Source organism: Kogia breviceps, chromosome 11, assembly GCF_026419965.1.
Source record: "Kogia breviceps isolate mKogBre1 chromosome 11, mKogBre1 haplotype 1, whole genome shotgun sequence".
Taxonomy (NCBI): domain Eukaryota; kingdom Metazoa; phylum Chordata; class Mammalia; order Artiodactyla; family Physeteridae; genus Kogia; species Kogia breviceps.
In genome coordinates this window covers 58,619,626-58,638,091 of record NC_081320.1, presented here as the reverse complement: position 1 = coordinate 58,638,091, position 18,466 = coordinate 58,619,626, and the positions used below count along the sequence as shown (strand labels likewise).

The 18,466-nt window shown below is 38.8% G+C and overlaps 1 protein-coding gene across 1 annotated transcript in view; it reads left to right on the top strand.

Moving 5' to 3' along the window:
* The first annotated feature begins 5,754 nt into the window (after positions 1-5,754).
* The window catches only part of ACYP2 (acylphosphatase 2), a 177,600-nt gene continuing 164,888 nt past the window's right edge, over positions 5,755-18,466 (top strand). Inside the window, exon 1 of the mRNA XM_059078961.2 lies at positions 5,755-6,071. Within this exon, the coding sequence (XP_058934944.1) occupies positions 5,930-6,071 (142 nt within the window). The 5' untranslated portion in view covers positions 5,755-5,929. The remainder of the gene's footprint in view (positions 6,072-18,466) is intronic.

Genomic DNA, 18,466 nt, shown 5'->3' with positions numbered 1-18,466 from the left:
TATAACAGAAGGAATCCTAATTGCAAGGATGTAGCTTTAACCATTCCAGCTGTACAGAATAGGAAAGCAAGCTAGAAAGAGATTGGAATGGATGTTGTATACCCTGTGATCTAGCAAAGGCATCATGAAGAAGATGAGTTGTTCTAAACACTGGAGAAGCCTTGATGTCACACTAGCCCAGATCTAAGGGTAAATGTAATTCATACCTTTCAGGGAATAAGTGTGTGCGTGTGCATGTGCGTGTGCATGTGTGTAGGTATGTACACTAAGGAGGAATCGGAAAGGATGCCTTACCCTGATATGTTCCTTGCTTCCATAGGAAAAGCAGACCTGAGACTGGCTCAACTCTGTAAGTCTGTGCTTGGGAGGGGTTAGGAGGGGAAGGGCCTACGTTGCCTAATTTTTTGAGTTAGTGTCTGTTCCTTTCTCCTCTTCTCTATCTTGGAGCTATAGCACAGAGCCTGGACACATTCTGTTTAAAACTTGGCTTTGCTATTTGTTGCCTTTGTGATGTGTCCAAGCAGCAGTATCTGTCATTTTGTCCCCTTTAGCTAATCTTAACTTTATCCTTCCCTCATCAAGACCTCTAAATGCATATTTCATGTTTTCTAAAGCACACAGTGCTAAGCATAATATTTTCCCATAGTTTCCTCGCTTCTGGATATGTTGTTATTCGTTTTATATATTTTCTTCTTTTGGAAATGAACTGTTTCCATAACACATTCTTTTCATTAATTGAGGTATGATTTAATTATTTATTTGTGCTTTTTATCCAGTTAAGATCTGCTTTAATGCTTTGAAAATCAACTGTTTAATCCTCTCTTAGTGTGAGCATGACTTACAAGTTCACTAAAAATTTAAATCATGTCCCATATACTGAAATAGTTTAAAAATATTTTAAAATTAATAATGCTGTTCATGCACTACAGTGAGAAATTAGTTTGAAATGTTATTATGTGAATATATAACAGGATATTAAAATGGACTTTTGAAAAGTAAACTTTTTATTTTAGGACAGTTTTAAATTTATGAAAGTATTATGAGGGACTTCCCTGGTCGTCCAGTGGGTAAGACTCCACACGCCCAATGCAGGGGGCCCAGGTTCAGTCCCTGGTGGGGGAACTAGATCCCATATGCGTGCCGCAACTAAGAGCCTGCATGCCACAACAAAAGATCTTGCATGCTGTAACTAAAACATGCTACAACTATTATGAAGCTAGTACAGAGTTCCTGTATACCCTACACTCAGTTTCCCCTATTATTAATGTCTTACATTAGTATGGTACATCATTTGTCACAGTTAATGAACCAACACTGAAACCTTACTATTAACTAAAGTTCATACTTTATTCAGATTTCATCAGTTTTTACCTAGTCCTTTTTCTGTTCCAGAATCCCATCCAGAATACACATTACATTTGGTCATCATGTCTCCTTTGGCTCCTCTTGGTTGTTTCTCAGGACATCCTTGTTTTACTTGACCTTGAGAGTTTTGAGTATTATTGGTCACATATTTTGCAGAATGAAATGGACCCTTACATTTTAAATTTTATTTTAAAACTTTACATAAAAATTTCAAACATACACAAAATTCGAGAATAGTACAATGAATCCCCATGTACCCCTGATGCAGCTTCAATAACTATCTCCAATTTACTAAGCTTGTTCTATCTACACTGTCATACTCCCAATCCCGAGGGTTTTAAAGCAAGTCCCAAATATAACTTCACAGCATATAACTTCATAGCATAACTTCATAGCATAGCACACATATATTTCAGTACATACCTCTAACAGGTAAGTCCATTAAAAAAAATACACCCCCAATGAATAATCACACAACAAATTTAAAGATAATTCTGTAATATTTAATAGTTATCCTGTGGTCAAATTTCCCCAGTGGGCTCACAAATGTCTTTAACTTATTAATTCAAATCAGGATCCAAATGAGGTTTATATTGAATTCTGTTGATTTGAAAAATGGGACTTCTCAGTTTTAGCTGAGACCTGAGACTCAAAACAAATCAATAGTTATACCCACATTACAATCTGGGATGCTAAACTAGCTATGTTGTCCAAAAGGGGTGTTCAAAACTGGTTTTAAAATCCTGAGCCCAACACCCTCCTCAGGCTCGAGAGGATTTCTTCAGAGAAAGTTTAGGGGAGCTGTGGCTTTTCCCTCTTTGCCCCTCTCCCACCATGGGAGAGAGAAACAGGGTGTTTTCCCTTCACTGCATGCCTAGTGAGAGGGTTTTTAAAAGAACCACTTTGAGAGCTTGGCTTTTACTCCTTGAAGCTAGGAGGGACTGGTATTTGACCCAGGCCCGCGGCAAGTAAAAAGGACAGGCTGTGGCTGGAGATACCTGAATGAAGCCTAACAAGCGGGGCAAAAAGAGGTGGTTAAATTCAGAGCACACTGTGACTTCTATCAGTGGTAGGGCAGAAATATGAGTCCCCACAATTAGATGTGATGGGAAGGAGGGATCTGGTCTTGCGGTCATTTTAAAAGAAATCCCACCCATGCAGCCTTCTACGTGGGGGCTAGTCTCTCAGAGGAAACAGGCTGGAGGTATAGCCTTCAGTACAGAAGCTAGGACAGGGGTGTGAGTGCACAACTAAAGTGCAGGCATTGTCTATCAAGGGAGCAAAAGTCAGGAATTCCTCATGGAGAAAAGCTCTGAGTCCCTCCACCAGAAAGGATCCTGCAAAAGAATTAATCCGTTTTCAATATCTCCCAATCCTGGAAAGCCCCAAAGTACCTACCTGTTCCTTCCAATTCTCATCTAGGAAGAAGGAAACGTAAGGCGAGGGAAGGAATCAACCATGCCCTCTCCTACCCTAGCCTAAGCAGTACCAAGCTGCAAGAGGAATATCCTCCTGAGTTTGGAATATCAAACTGGACTGTGATAAAGAAAAAATTGTTTCAAACCCAGGACAGGATTTCCTTCTGGGAAGGAAAGAAAGAAATATGCATTCCTGAGAAAATGCTTAAGCAATTTTCTGATAAACTGTAATGAGATTAAAGGCTCTTCTGGGAAACCAGCTACTTCCTCGGCTGACTGACAGTTTGGTGTCTAATGATCTTGAATCCAGTACAGTTAATAATTATTTAACCATTTCTTTACCTGTAAAGTGTTTCTTCCATGAGGGAATCATTGAATATTTTTTGTTTAATCCTCTTCATTTGTGGAGGTTAATGATTTGTATCCTGTTGAGTCCTGCTCTTTCAACAAAATAATTACAAAAATATTTCAGGGGTAGAAATATGTTGATGGATAAAATAATTTTCATTGTCCCTGACATCAGTTATACCTCAATATCAAATTTCTGAGAATCACTCTCAACCGACTGTCATGACAAATTATAGAGATTTACAGGTGATACCACGTCAGTTCAAATGTCATTTGGACATAGAGACTGTATTGCCCTGTTTCACAGGTTCTGGGACCTGGTCATTCTTCACACACATATCATATAGGGAGGATTTTCCTTTTCTATGTATTACCTTAAACATGATCCTACATCATACACAAATTATTTAAAAGGGTTCAAGGAAGGGAATGCTATGACTAGGTTTTAATTTCAACCAGCAGTTAACACAAAGCCAAAGTTATTGCTCAGGTTTCAAAATTAAAATTTTTCACCTAATTTAATCATGTATTGTATGTGAAGAGCTTGCTTACATCTGTTGGCATCAAAAGCCAAATAATCATATACTTATACAGTATTGGTAATTATATGTTTAAATTGGTACAGGCCTTTGAAAAATTATTTGGTAATGTGTATCAGAAACAATACACACTTGTACCCTTTGATTTGGTATTCTAAATTCTACCCTAAATGATTTTTAAATATGGGAAAGAAGCTATATGAAGGAATATTTCCTTCACAATATTTTTTATGGTAGTGAAAAATTAGAGGCAACCTGAGTATGTAACAACAGGGACTTATTAGTAGGTAAACTTATGCTTATACCTACTTAATAGAGTATCATGAAATTACTAAAATATTCATTACAAAAAACTATAACATGGAAAAAGAAAGAATAAAAGTTGAATTTATACAACAATATTAACTACTTAAATCACATATATAAGAGAATACACAGAAAAGATTAAAGTTGTGTTAGGGTTATGGATTTTCTTCTATTTTTAAAAATTTCTCTAATTATGCACAAATGTTTTTGTTGTTTAAAATTAGCTGAAGCATTAGCAACATTTGCTTAAAATTTTTAGTCTTAGAATCACATATATTGGCAATTCATGCTGAAATGGTACATAAAAATTTGTTTGCTAATTTCAACTGTTGGCAGACACAGTCAATTTTTTAGCTAAGCAAATGTCAATCGTTGCCATTGCGCTTCTGAAGTTACAATAAAGCTACATAATAATTGGCAGGAGTACTCTTGGGTAAATGTGGAGAAAAGTCAAGGATTGATTAAAAAAAGGAAAATGTCAACCTTCCCAGTCAGTGACAGGATCTTTGATAGGCAGGGACAGGACCCAGTTTGAGATCTTACTTCTTGGAAGGCACAGTACTAGTGGGGAAAACAGTAAATAATTAGGATGAAATCTGGTAAGCACTTGCACAGGCAACTGAACAGGATATGGGAAGATTTGGGAACTGGAATAGGTATTCCAGATAAAAGTAGATACAAGAGCAAAGATTTTTTTTAAAGAAAGGGTGTGTTCAGAAGCTTAATAACTCAGTGTCTTGACTATAGGTTACCTATAACCTATAGGATGGGTAGAAGCAGGTAATGAGGTTAGTGGAGGCTGAAGACCTTCAGTTTTATTTGGAATGCAGTGTAGACTTTGAAGATAAGTCATTGAAAAGAATGACATAAGATCTATGTTGATTCTAGGGTCTGCATGGAGTGAACTGGAAGGGAGATGAGAGGAAGACGTAAGTTGTGAGGATTCTGCAATAAACCAGGATCTTCATTACATAAAATTACCGGATTAGCGCTTCCAGAATACATTTTACTGTAAATGATTTAACCACATTCCAAGCAAGTTTTAGATGATTTTTGGTGCTAATAGAATTGGCACATAATATTGAATCAGATTGCAGAGGATTATTTTAATTATATGGCCAGATGCAGCGAAATATGTAAAGATATCGAAGCCAACAAATATGTTGAGAAAGGCAAATTCTCACAAGTAAAAGGATCTTGATTTCTAGAAGGCAGCAGATTATCAATAGCTGTATACAGATTCTCTGGAGTTGTGGGTTGCTTTAAGACTTCATAACAGCTCACCAGGAAGTAAAATTTTCTGAAGTATAAACTGCTTTGACCTTCTAGGCAATTGGGGGCATTGCTGAACAATGATCAAGATCATAAAAAAGCTATACGAGTTCACAGCAGACAAGATTTTTTTGTTTCCATTAAAGTTTCTTGTCCTAGAATATATCCCAATCCATTTAGAATGTGGATTCAGGCCCAAAGCTTTTCTGACTTGAGAAAAGAGAATGCAGATGTCCACCTTAAGAACGGCTAAAAATCACCTGATTTGGCAGTTACCTAAACGTTTAATAAAAATTTACTCACTAACCAAATACTCTCAGTCACCGAGCTAGCAAGTCTTTCATTTCAAAAGAATCATTTTGGGGTACCAAACTCTTGACATCTGGGCCAAGCCTCCTCTTTTATTTAAATACAAACACTGAAAAAGAAGCGCAGCGACTCGTTAAATCGCAGGGGCGCGTAGCTGGCATCCCTCCCGGGAAGCGAGTCTGGTTCCACCACGAGGGAGGGGCAGGGAAAGGAGACCTCGGGCGCCAGGGACCTAGCGGGCTCTTTCTTCCAGGCGTCCCGGGCTGCCCTCACTACCAGTCCCCGCCATCTCATTTGCCGCCTTCCGAAGCGTGACCCCGGCGCGCTCGCGTCCCGGGCCGGTGACAGGCGCGGGGTGCGACGAGCGGTCCCATGTGCGCCCTCCCTCTCGCGGCCGCTGCAGTCACCGCGCCCCCAATCCAGCTCCGGCTCCTCGGCAGAGGCCTCGCCGCCGCCATGTCTACCGCCAGGCCACTCAAATCCGTGGACTACGAAGTGTTCGGGAGAGTGCAGGGTAGGGGACCCTCTTACAGTGGGAGATCAAAGAGGTGTTGGGGAGGAAGAGTAGAAAGCTTCGACAAGCACACCCCATCTTAAGGACGCCCTGCCCCGTAGCATCTGGGACTTCCGCTCGGCCATGACACAGCAGCCACTGGGTGGGAAGGAGGCGAAGGGCGCATGCGCACAAGAGCTGGGGTGGGCGCGGGGGTGGGGGTGGGAGCGGAGCCGGGGAAAGACTGGGAGAAGGAGGAACAGCCGGGAGCCGGCGGTGGGCCACTTAAGGGGGTCCGGGGAGTGCGGACCGAGAGGACAAAATGAAGTGGGGGAAGGAAAGAAGAGAGGGTCTTTGAACTAGTGGTCCCCGTTACTTACCACTGAACTACTGCGCTTGACTTGAGTTCAGGATGGACATCTAAGATGGTGTTTGAGGGTTCTCTTTGTAGGAGATTTATTTTTCTTGTAGAGCATCTAAAAGAATTATTAAGTTGTTATCTAATTTTTGTTTCATTATAAGTTTAAATCGTTGTAGAGGATGTCGTGTCTGGCTTATTGTAACTATCGTTATTTCTAACTTAAAATGTTAAATCACTGAAATTTATCCAATGGAATACAAATATGGTAGTGATTTAATATTTGCCATCATTCATTGAAAGTAAAGCTTTTTAACAGTGGGAAATTTTGCATCATACTTGTTCCTCTTTGAATTAGATTTCCATTCCATTTCCCCCACAGAATTTTATCCCATTGTTATGCTTGAGCAATTTCTAATTGGTCACCTACCAAACTTCTCTGCAATATGTATGTGCATATGTATGTGTGTGTATATATATATATATATATGTATATATATATACATATATATATATATATATACACACACATACATATATTTTCTTATTTTCCTTTGACCATAAAGCTCTATTTATTTTTTTTTTCTTTTGGCTTGAGTTACTATTGTGACTATTATTAGAATACACCTGATGAAAATAATATAAATACATTTAAAAGTGTGATAAACATTATTAAAATTTAAAAGGTAAATTTGTTTTGGAAATTTATTTCTTAAAGGGAAAGCTGGGGGTTTTATGGAACATTGATTAAAGGGTTGAGTTATCTTTATATTTTGGTATTCTAGAGGTTTTTACACTTTGGGGCAGCGTACCAGGATAAGAAAAAGGATGGCTGAGTGTATGTCTTTTGTAAAGAAATATCTCTTTCTTTCAAAGAGTAACTGGAAAGGGAGGTAGGAAAGGAGAATCATGGCGGATTACAGGTGTCTCCTCAGACAAGACAGTTTTAGGAAAAAAAAAAAGGAAGTTTTAGATACAGAAATTGATTACTTAAAATTCTTCATGCTTTGTACCTTTTAGAATGTCTTCGGTACACCCAGGGGTTAGGTATTCTAGATTGAAATTGAAACATGTATATAAAAATGAAAATGGTGGCAAAGATCACTTGACAAACTATTTGGTCTACTGGACAGAGACGGGAGTAGTTAAGGAGCGTGTGTGTGTGTGTGCGCGTGTGCGCGTACATGTGTAACGTTTACTGAGGGTGTACCATGTGCTGAGCATCCTACTATTATTTACTTAATCTTCATCACAATTTTGTGAGATATATGTCTTAGTACTGTTTTAACAATGATAAAATAGGTAGAGTGTCAGTAACTTGGACAAGCCGTTAGTCGACAAATGGGATTTGATCCTGCATCTCTCTAACTCTAAAACCTGCACTTTCCCATTAGATGAGGTTTTCTGATAACACATAATGTATTTCTATTAATTTTAACTATGTAATTGCACTTTGTCCATATGGTGGTCACGTGGTGTATGAAGATTAATTTGGGGCAACAGTATACATAGTAGGAAAAAATGTACGATATATAAACAGTGGGGTTTAAAAATCAGCTTTAGGGCAATAACTGTTGTTTACAGTATGTTAAATGGAAGAGAGTACATGCATACTATTGATTTATCAAGGCCTAGTATGTGGGACAAATTCACAATCACATATTTGCACACATATACACCAACAATTGCTGAGAATTTAGGATGTGCCAAACTCTGTACTCATTTAATCGTCAACCCTATGACCTCAACCATTTTCCTCATTTAACAAATGGAGAAATTAAGGCATAGTGAAGTAACTTTCCCGGGTTACAGAGTAAGTTAAGAGGTGGCGCTGGGATTTGAACCTTGACAGTTTTATTCCAGGGCCCATGCTCTTAATCACTATATCCTACTGATCCTCCTCTCAATACCTTTTCCACCTTTATTTTGCCTTCCTCCGAACCCATGAACCGAGCACATACATACACTGATGCAGGACATTTGGACCTGGCCATCTAGACCATTCCAGATGATTCTGAGGATGTTTTTATGGTCTTTTTGGCTCCAAGGAAGTTTGACCTTGTCAGTTGGCAGTCAGCACTTTCAAAACTGCAGCTTCTGACTCTCTCTCTGGTGCTTGCTGGCACTATCACTGTTGCTGTATATCAGTCTGCATCTCTCTGTGTCTCACAGAACTGCTCACAATTTTTTAGTGGATTACCTAAGAAATAAATACAAACCACTAGCTTTTTGTCTGAGTCATAATGATGTGTAGAAATAATTGAAAATAAATGATAAAAAATTTTAATTTTATTTTAATAATGTAAAATGGAGAATGATTAAAGGGATCTTTAAAAAGTGTGGAATAATAAAATCTTAGTGAATACTCACTTGTTAGAAATAATGGCTATGAAGGTAAATTTACAATGAAGGAAGCTATAATTAGGAACATTGAATATGGACAAGATATAGATTGATAAATAAAATTGTCATTAAAATATTTAAATGAAAAATATTCTTAATGAAAATTGCTTCAATGATATAAAAATTAATATGGAAAATGATTTAACTGTCTTGTTCTGATGGAAAATTGATCAGTGAATTGAATTAGCTTGACGGAGCTTATGACAGAAAATATTTTCTAATCAAAAACGGGGTATGCTATTATATTTGTGTTTAGAATGTTTGAATTTAAATCATCCTTGGTGCCAAAATGGTAGTCAAAATGTTCTAGGGGTCAAATATACTCTCCTTGTTCTCCAATACACACACCCTAATTTGCAAACAGATTGCATTTCAAGAACTAGTTTATAAATTGGTTGTTTGAAATTCAGGAAAATACATTTATAGAAATAATATTACATATAGTGGGTTTATTTCTCAGGCCCTTCTGCAAAGTCCACTCATAGAGCTATAGGCTTGTTGACAGAAATAATCAATAAACAATCTATAATTGGAATAGAAAAGAGTTTTATTTCAGCCAAACTGAGGACTATAGCCAGGGAGACAGTCTCTCAGGTAATTCTGAAGAACTGCTCTGGAGAAGCATGGTTTCCAGCACAGTTTTATATCTTGTCAGAACAAAGAACATCTAACAAATCAGTGATTCATTCCTTCAGGGTTTCAAAAAAACAGATCGGCATGTACACAGTGAGCCAGTATGTCCTTGGCACCTGGGAAGAGAGTCCTATCATCAAAGAAGTACCAGCATTGGCATCCCAGAAAGGGAGGCATTTAATCTTTATTTTTAACATGGACATTCTTTACTTCTGGCTAAGGTGCCCTTTTCTTTAACAGTTAAAGCGGATGTACAGTGTTTGATAAGCCACAAACAGGCTGTTTTAGTTAGCATAAAAGTCAAGTTAATTCCTGGATAAGCCAGAATGACTTTCCCATACCTCAATATGTGAACATTTCTTCCATCAGGCTGCTGCTGCTCTCCATTGCTGCTTCCTTCCCTCTATTTTTTTAAAAATAATTTTTTTGGGCTTCCCTGGTGGCGCAGTGGTTGAGAGTCCGCCTGCCGATGCAGGGGACGCGGGTTCGTGCCCCGGTCCGGGAGGATCCCACATGCCGCGGAGCGGCTGGGCCCGTGAGCCATGGCCGCTGAGCCTGCGGGTCCGGAGCCTGTGCTCAGCAATGGGAGGGGCCACAACAGTGAGAGGCCCGCGTACCGCAAAAAAAATAATAATAATAATAATTTTTTGTTTGTTTTAGAATTATAGAAAAGTTAGAAAGATACTATAGAGAGTTCCTGTATACTCCACATCCAGTTTCCCCTACTGTAAACATCTTACATTAGTATGGTACATTTGTCACAACTGGTGAGCCAATATTGATACATTATTTTTAACTAAAGTCTATACTTTATTCATATTTCCTTAGTTTTTACCTAAAGTCCTCTTCTGTTCAGGATTCATCTAGGCTATCACATTACATTGAGTCATCTGGTCCCCTTAGGCTCCTTTACACTGTGATAGTTTCTCCAACTTGCTTTGTTTTCCATGGCCTTGGCAGTTTGGAGGAGTACTTTGATGCTAAGTACCTTGTAGAATGCTCCCACACTGGTATTTGTCTGGTATTTTTGTTGTGAGACTGAGGTTGTGGGTTATCAGGAAGAAGACCACAGAGGTAAAGTGCCATTCTCATCAGCATATCAAGGCTACATGACTTATCACTGTTGATGTTAACCTTGATCACCTGGCTGAGATAGTGTTTGTCCACTGTTAAGTTACTCTTTTTTTCCCCTCCCTTTCCATCCTCTACTTTATCTCCATATTCTCAAGAAGCTCCATGTTTTTTTCCCACAAACTTCTGTTACATTGGGGGCTTTGGGATGAGGGATAGGGGAGTAGGGGACTGACCTCCTGGGTTTTTAGAGCATTTGTAACTATGGCATGGCTTATAATGTTCCTATAAATGTTTAATTACAATTACGTCAAGAATAATCTGAAAATTTGAAAGAGAAATTGATTAAGCTGTGTATGGATGCTTTACCAACTCTCAGGTAAATACTGACGACACTTGTAGAAGTGGACTGTGGCAATCTGTTGGTTTACCTGTGCATTAGAAATTTAACAGTTTGTTCTTGATGGTATTGACTCAGGTTTAGAATGGGAGTAACTTATTAGACTACAGAAATAAATAGCGATTTTCTTTAAGATTGCTTAAAATGAAAATTAGGAAAATTACTAAATAGCTTTGTCAGACACCACGTAATTTGTGTGCATAGATTTTTCCTTACATAGACAGGTAAGTGGAAAAGTTATGTTTTAGAGGTTGAAAATTTTAGTACATTAAAGTCAAGAAATACGATTAATTCCCTTTCTCATCTTTCTTCCTATAGCGTTTCATTTGTAGTTCTGTTCTACTTCTTGTTTTTACTTCTCAAAATCCATCCTTCCTTTCTTAAAAATATATTTATTTATTTATTTGGTTATGCCGGGTCTTAGTTGTGGCACGTGGGCTCTTTAGTTGTGGCATGTAGGATCTTTAGTTGTGGCATGTGAGATCTAGTTTCCTGACCAGGGATCAAACCTGGGCCCCCTGCATTGGGAGCATGGAGTCTTACCCACTGGACCACCAGGGAAGTCCCTCTCCTTTCAACCATAGTTATTTGTGTACACCTATCTGTGTCTCTCAGTAGACAATAAGGATAGTATTGGGTGGGCCAAAAAGTGCCTTCGGTTTTTTTAAGTAAAAATAAAAGACACATTTTTTCATTTTCACCAAGAACTTTAGTGAACAACGTATTCACCCTTTTGTTCCACTACCTTCTGCCATTTTTCAGGCAACTTCATGATTCCATCTTCCTAAAAATTTTTATCTTTTTGAGCAAAAAACTATTCCAGGCACCTTTTTTTTTTTTTTTTTCCTGTACGCGGGCCTCTTACTGTTGTGGCCTCTCCCGTTGCGGAGCACAGGCTCTGTACGCACAGGCTCAGCGGCCATGGCTCACGGGCCCAGCTGCTCCGCAGCATGTGGGATCTTCCTGGACCGGGACACGAACCCGTATCCCCTGCATCGGCAGGCGGACTCTCAACCACTGTGCCACCAGGGAAGCCCTCCAGGTACCTTTTACAGTCTTCTAGGGAATTGAAATTTTTTCCATTAAGAGAATTTTGTAAAGACCGAAATAAAGGGAAATCTGAAGGTGCAATATCTGGTGAATACGGTGGATGAATCAGAACTTCCCAGCCAAGCTGTAACAGTTTTTGCTTGGTCGTCAAAGAAACATGCGGTCTTGCATTATCCTGATGGAAGATTATGCATTTTCTGTTGACTAATTCTGGACACTTCGTCAGGTGCCACTTTCAGTTGGTCTAATTGGGAGCAGTACTTGTTGGAATTAATCGTTTGGTTTTCCAGAAGGAGCTCATATTAGAGGACTCCCTTCCAATCCCACCATATACACAACATCACCTTCTTTGGATGAAGACCGGCCTTTGGTGTGGTTGGTGGTGGTTCATTTTGCTTGCCCCACGATCTCTTCCATTCCACATTGTTGTACAGTATCCACTTTTCATCGCCTGTCACAATTTGTTTTAAAAACGGAATGTTTTCCTTACATTTAAGTAGAGAATCGCATGCGGAAATATGGTCAAGAAGGTTTTATTCGCTTAACTTATGTGGAACCCAGACATCAAAGCGATTCACATAACCAAGCGGGGGCAAATGATTTTCAGTGCTTGATTTGGATATTTTGAGTGTGTCGGCTATCTCCCGCGTGATATAACATTGATTGTTCTCAATTATTGTTTCAATTTGATCGCAATCAACTTCAACTGGTCTACGCGACTGTGGAGCATTGTCCAGCGAGAAATCTCCAGCACGAAACTTCACAAACCACTTTTGACATGTTCGATCTGTCACAGCACCTTCTCCACACACCACACAAATCTTTTTTGGCATTTCACTTGAGCTTTTACCTTTCTTGAAATAATAAAGCATAATATGCTAAAAGTGTTGCTTTTTTCTTCCATCTCCAATATTAAAATGGGTACACAAAATTCACCAATTTTGATGTCTTTTTTTAAATGCTCACTGATATGACAAATGTCGCATACAATCTAACAAAATTGTTTTGAATGAAGTTAAAGACAACTAAGTGCTACTAGAGCCATCTTATGGAAAAAACTGAACTAACCTTTTGGCCCACCCAATATTTTAAAGGTCAGCTAGCTTGTTTTTATATGCCCTACAGGCTGCTTCTGGTGGGAACTTCCAAAGTGTCTCAAATTCAAGTGCTTGGGATAATTGGCTTAGAGAAGAAACAGTAGTATATTTGCTGTTTCGACTGTTTGAAACATGCCATGGTGTGTGGCTCCAGGGGACAGATCCTGGATGGAGGTTGAAAGGTTAAAGTGAGGCAGAATTTTATTCCATAGAAGGAAGAACCTTCTAACAATTAAAGATGTTTAAAGTCATTAAGGGCTGCTTTGTAAGGTAGTGATTTGATGACTTCCTGCATTCAAAATTGACACATGCAATTCGATCCCAGGATGAAGGATTACAGGTTAATATGAAAATTTGATTTTACATGAAAGGATCCTGATGTTTAGAATTCATCATACGGTTTCTTTAAACATCGATACTTCTTTGTAGATTTAAAGTATGATTTGCTTTGCAAATATTCACTTCAGAGTTTCTCCCTGACACATCTTTTCACAAAGCAAGGTCCAGTTGCAGCTGACTGAGCCTTGATTGAGTGGCATATTTTGTTTGAGTCTCTCATAACTGAAGCGGCTGATGTCTGTCCCAGTTTCCAGAGCAGTGTGTCGTAAAAAAACTGCATGTGTCATATCAGCTTTAGCAAGCAGGGTGAAAGCAGTGCAGAGAGGCCATGGAAGCCCATGGAAGCAACTTCTCCAGTACAGGCCCTGTCCTGAGAGTGCTCAGTTCCAGTCAGTGCTACTCAACTGCAGAAAATCTGTGTTCACATTTACTTTTTTTTCCTATATGGACCTCCCTCTGTTGCACAGAATGCTTCAAACTAGGGATGGGGACTCTCAGAAAGACTCAGAAAATTCCAGAGCTTTGAACAGTTAATTCCTGCATGGTTCACTGATTCACAAAGTTAATGGGCTGGAGGTCCTGACACCTCTTGATACCCATTCCTTCTAAGGCTTTAAAATACGGGTTGTGGTTGAGGGACCCAGTAAACAACACCCCTCTTCATTATGTAAGTTATTGACAAGTAAGACAATGAGTAAAGCAGAGTTCGGGGGATGTGTCTCAATCTTCAGGTAAGTAGACTTTGTAATAATCTGTACTGCAGAATTAAACACACCAACCCAGGCACCAGCAGGGCTCCCTCAACAGAACAGAAGGAATGATTCCTTTGAGTAACTAGTTCCCAGAAGGAAGAAGAGGAAAACACCTGGACTATGTATGTTTCTCCTTCCAAACTTAACCATTAGATAAGTCACTGCATGTCCCCGAGGAGTTAGGAACAGGTAGAGAGTGGCCAGGAGTGACACACTAGTGGATATTTCTCCCCGTTAAAGGAACTATCACAAGGGCAAAGAAACTTTCTCTCCCAGAAATAAGCGGTGACATCTAGAGGGAGCTCAACTATTTAGTTCTGGTTGTAGTACTTCAAGATGATCTGCAGAGCAGAGTTTTTTGGTGTGGAATGATAGGAGAAGTCAGGGATGTTGTGTGGAGAGCAAATTGTGGAATGACTGTCCTTGCTCTACAGAGAGATAGGAAGGACGACGTCACACGTCACAGTCCTGTTTCCTGCTTTCCTTTTTTGTGTGTGTGACATTAAAAAAATCTGAGATCTAATTCACATATTAAATTCACTCTTGTAACACGTTCAAACATACTAAATATAGTGTTTTTTACTGTATTCACAATGCTTTACAGCTATCATCACTATCTAATTTAGAATATTTCCATCACCCCAAAAAGAATCCCTGCCCCACAGTTCCCTTTACCAGTCATTCCCCATCCCCTACTTCCCCCATCCCTCAGAGATGTCGCTGCCAAGGTCTCTGTGATTTCCTTGGACTTTGCTTCATGGTTTCAAGATGGCTGCTATCGCTTCAATCATTACATTCACCCTACAGTCAGGAAGAGAGAAGGAACAAGGATGAAACCCCTGGCTGAGACAGCCCCTGTCAAAGAGCTTTCTTGAAAGCTTCAACCAGTGACTTGGCTGAACCACTTGACATGGACCACCCCTTATAAGGAAGATCGGTAAATATAGAAGAGCATGTTGCTGCCTCAAGTAAAATCAGAATTCTGTTAGAAAAGCAGAAGGGGAAAATGGATTTTGTGTAGGCAACTAACAGTGTCTGTCACAGATATTCATATATTAAATACATTTAACAGCATAGTAATTACATTTGGTAGTCTTTCCCAAGTAGTGATGCAAAAGGACATACTACAGAAAGACTTTGATCTCCCTGGTCTCAATCTCAAAATATTTGGTTTATAACCAAGACAACCTAAATTTCTGTTAAGTACATATTGAATCTTTCACATATGATTTATCTCAGTCTTATTTTTGTTTCCATTTATCACTGCTTAAAGCAATGGGCAACACTCGTATTATCTACCCAATTTGTCAAGCAGTATGAACTTAGCCTAAAATTAAGTCTATTAAACTTAAAGGACAATCCTTTAGTTATACTGTTTTAAGATCTGTTTAATACATGTATGTGTGTCCTTACCATTCATAGTTACAAATACAGCCACCATGTCCTGCTCTAGTCTTCTATCCCAAGTCCTCTAGGTTCTGTAAGACAACCAATTTAACCATTTCTTTTTTCAGTTCTTATAGTTGTTAAGCCATTATTTATAAACAACATGCTCATATTAATATTTCCTGATTTGTCAACTTAGGCATTATGTAGTGACTTCTTGCTACCCTTTGTAGTATATAGTACATATAAACACACATACACACATCAAACTATATATTATCATTTAGATAAAGCAGTAAAGTTCTGCTAGAATCAACACAGAAGTCTTATGATTCTTTCCAGCTTTGAGTGCAGTAAATTTATCATCATCACTTTGAAATTAAACTTAAACTCTAATCAGTATGGTTGCATGTATATTTACAATGTTAATAATGAATTACTACAGGACAGTATAATAGTTCACTTAAATATTTATCAGCTGGTTTTTCTTTCATTCATTTATTCAACAACTATGAGCCAAGCTCTGGTGTAGGTGCTGGGGACACAGTGTTGAACAAGACAGAAAAAAAACCAAATAAATACCTAGTAATATCATATGGTAATTGGTTATGCATATCCAGGAAACATATAAGGATGCAGTGCTGTTTTAGATAAATTGGTCAGGGACTATTTCTCTGTGGAGATGACATTGGTGCAGAGACATGAATGATGAGAAGGAGTCAGCCATGAGAAGATCAGGGGGAAGAGCATTTCAGACAGAGGGAATAGTAAATGCAAAGGCCATGAGGCAGGAATATGCTTGGCATGTTGAGGGACACGAAGGAGAAAAATTTGGCTGGAATGGAATGAGCAGAGAGGAGTCCTAAGAGATGAGATTAGAAAGGGGCCTGGAGGCTGTGGTAACCAGAATGTATTTTATTTTGAGTGTGATAGGGAGCCATCAGAGGGTTTTAAGCTGGGAAAGGAAGTGATTTGATTTTACTTGAGGAAAGAAAACCACCTTGGCTGCTTTATGGAGACTAGACTGTAGGAGGGCAGAACTAGACATAGGGAGACTACTGAAGGGGGCCATTGCTGTGGATTAGTTGAGAGATTATGATAACTTGGACGAAGGTGTAAAAACATTTTTACCCATTTTTCTAGAAACAGTTGAAACAGAATTAAACTATTTTTTAGCAAGTATTGAAAATGAAGTTTGGGGCTAGAAATAATTGGTAAAATGAGTGCAATGACATGGTTTTGAATATTTAACTATGTGTGGTATCCAAATAGGTCATGATCCTGATTTGGGGACTTTGCACATGCTCTTCCATCTTTAATGATTCCATTCTCATCACACTAATTTTTGCTCATCATTGAAGTATCAATGTCCCGTTTTCAATAAGCCTGCCCTAAAATTACCCAAGACTGGGTGGGTCATTTGTTTGTCCTGTGAACTCCCACTTGCATCCTGTTTTATGCATCTTTCAACTCATAATTGTTCTATGTTTTATTCATTTTTAAAGTTTTATTTATTATTCTTTTTTCTTTTTTCCCCAGTTTTTTTGAGATATAATTGCCATACAGCAATTATATTGCCATACAGCAATTAAGTTTAAGGTGTACAGCATGATTTGACTTACATCATGAAATGATTATCACAATAAGTTTAGTGACTATCCATCATTTCATTTAGATACAAAATGAAAGAAAAAGAAATAAATATTTTTCCTTGTGATGAGAACTCTTATGAGTTACTCTCTTCACAACTTTCATATGTAACATAAGCATAAGTTAATTTTATTTATCACGTTGTACATCACATCTCTGGTACTTATTTATCTTATAACTGGAAGTTTGTACCTGTTGTCTTCTACATTTTAATTGCCATTTTACTTGTCTATCTTCCTCACTATACTGTCAGCTCCTAGATGGCAGGACTGTCTTATTTACTCATCTCATTCTCTGCAGAATTAGACAATGAATATTTGTTAAGTGAATAAGCAGAATGTCTAAAAGTGTGCTTATTTTCTTAAAAAATATTTATTTATATATTTTGTTGCACCAGGTCTTAGTTGTGGCAGGTGGGCTCCTTAGTTGTGGCATGCGAACTCTTAGTTGCCGCATGCATGTGGGACCTAGTTCTCTGACCAGGGATTGAACCCAGGCCCCCTGCATAGGGAGCATGGAGTCTCATCCACTGTGCCACCAGGGAAGTCCCTAGTGTGCTTATTAAATATATGAGTTGCCTGATTCTTAGATTATGTCTGTGTGAAAAGAACATTTCATTAGCCGATTGGAGTAGGTAATTTCCTTAACCTTGCAATGTGTTGGATAACTCTTTTAAAAATTCCTCAAATCCTGTCACCTTAAGCAAATGGCCTTTTTGTCATCAGTAAATAGATGGTGGAAGGGCTGCTGGGAATTCATAAATGTTGAAAGGATGTCGCTCTTCACCGGGGGTGGGGTGGGGTGAGGTGGGGTGGGGTGGGGTGGGGTGGAGTGGGCAGCTTGTTGTTAACCTCCCTTTCTGGCAGCTCCTGTGTTTCTGGCAGTAAGTAGTAAGGGTGGAGGGAGCAACCTAAGTGACAGGCTGCCTGCTCTGCTCCAGCACCAAATCCAGTTAGAGTGCAGGACAGGGTTTTTCGTCTTTTCATTGTCCATGATTTCTTTCAAGTAGCGCTGTTGACTTGTAAAATAGCTGAGGCAATATTCACATGCAAGTACATGATTTATTACCAACACGAATTTGAACAGCATGAATGAGAAATGCATCAGACCTGCAGTACCCTACAAGATTGAAGTTTTCCCCTTTGCGATGCAATTCTTCACCTGAAATATAAATCCTTTTCAAACCTTTCCCAGACCTTCCTTTAAGGTGGAGCCAACCGTTGATTCTAAACTTTAGCGGGCATAAAAATCACCTGGAGAGCATGTTAAAATTAGAT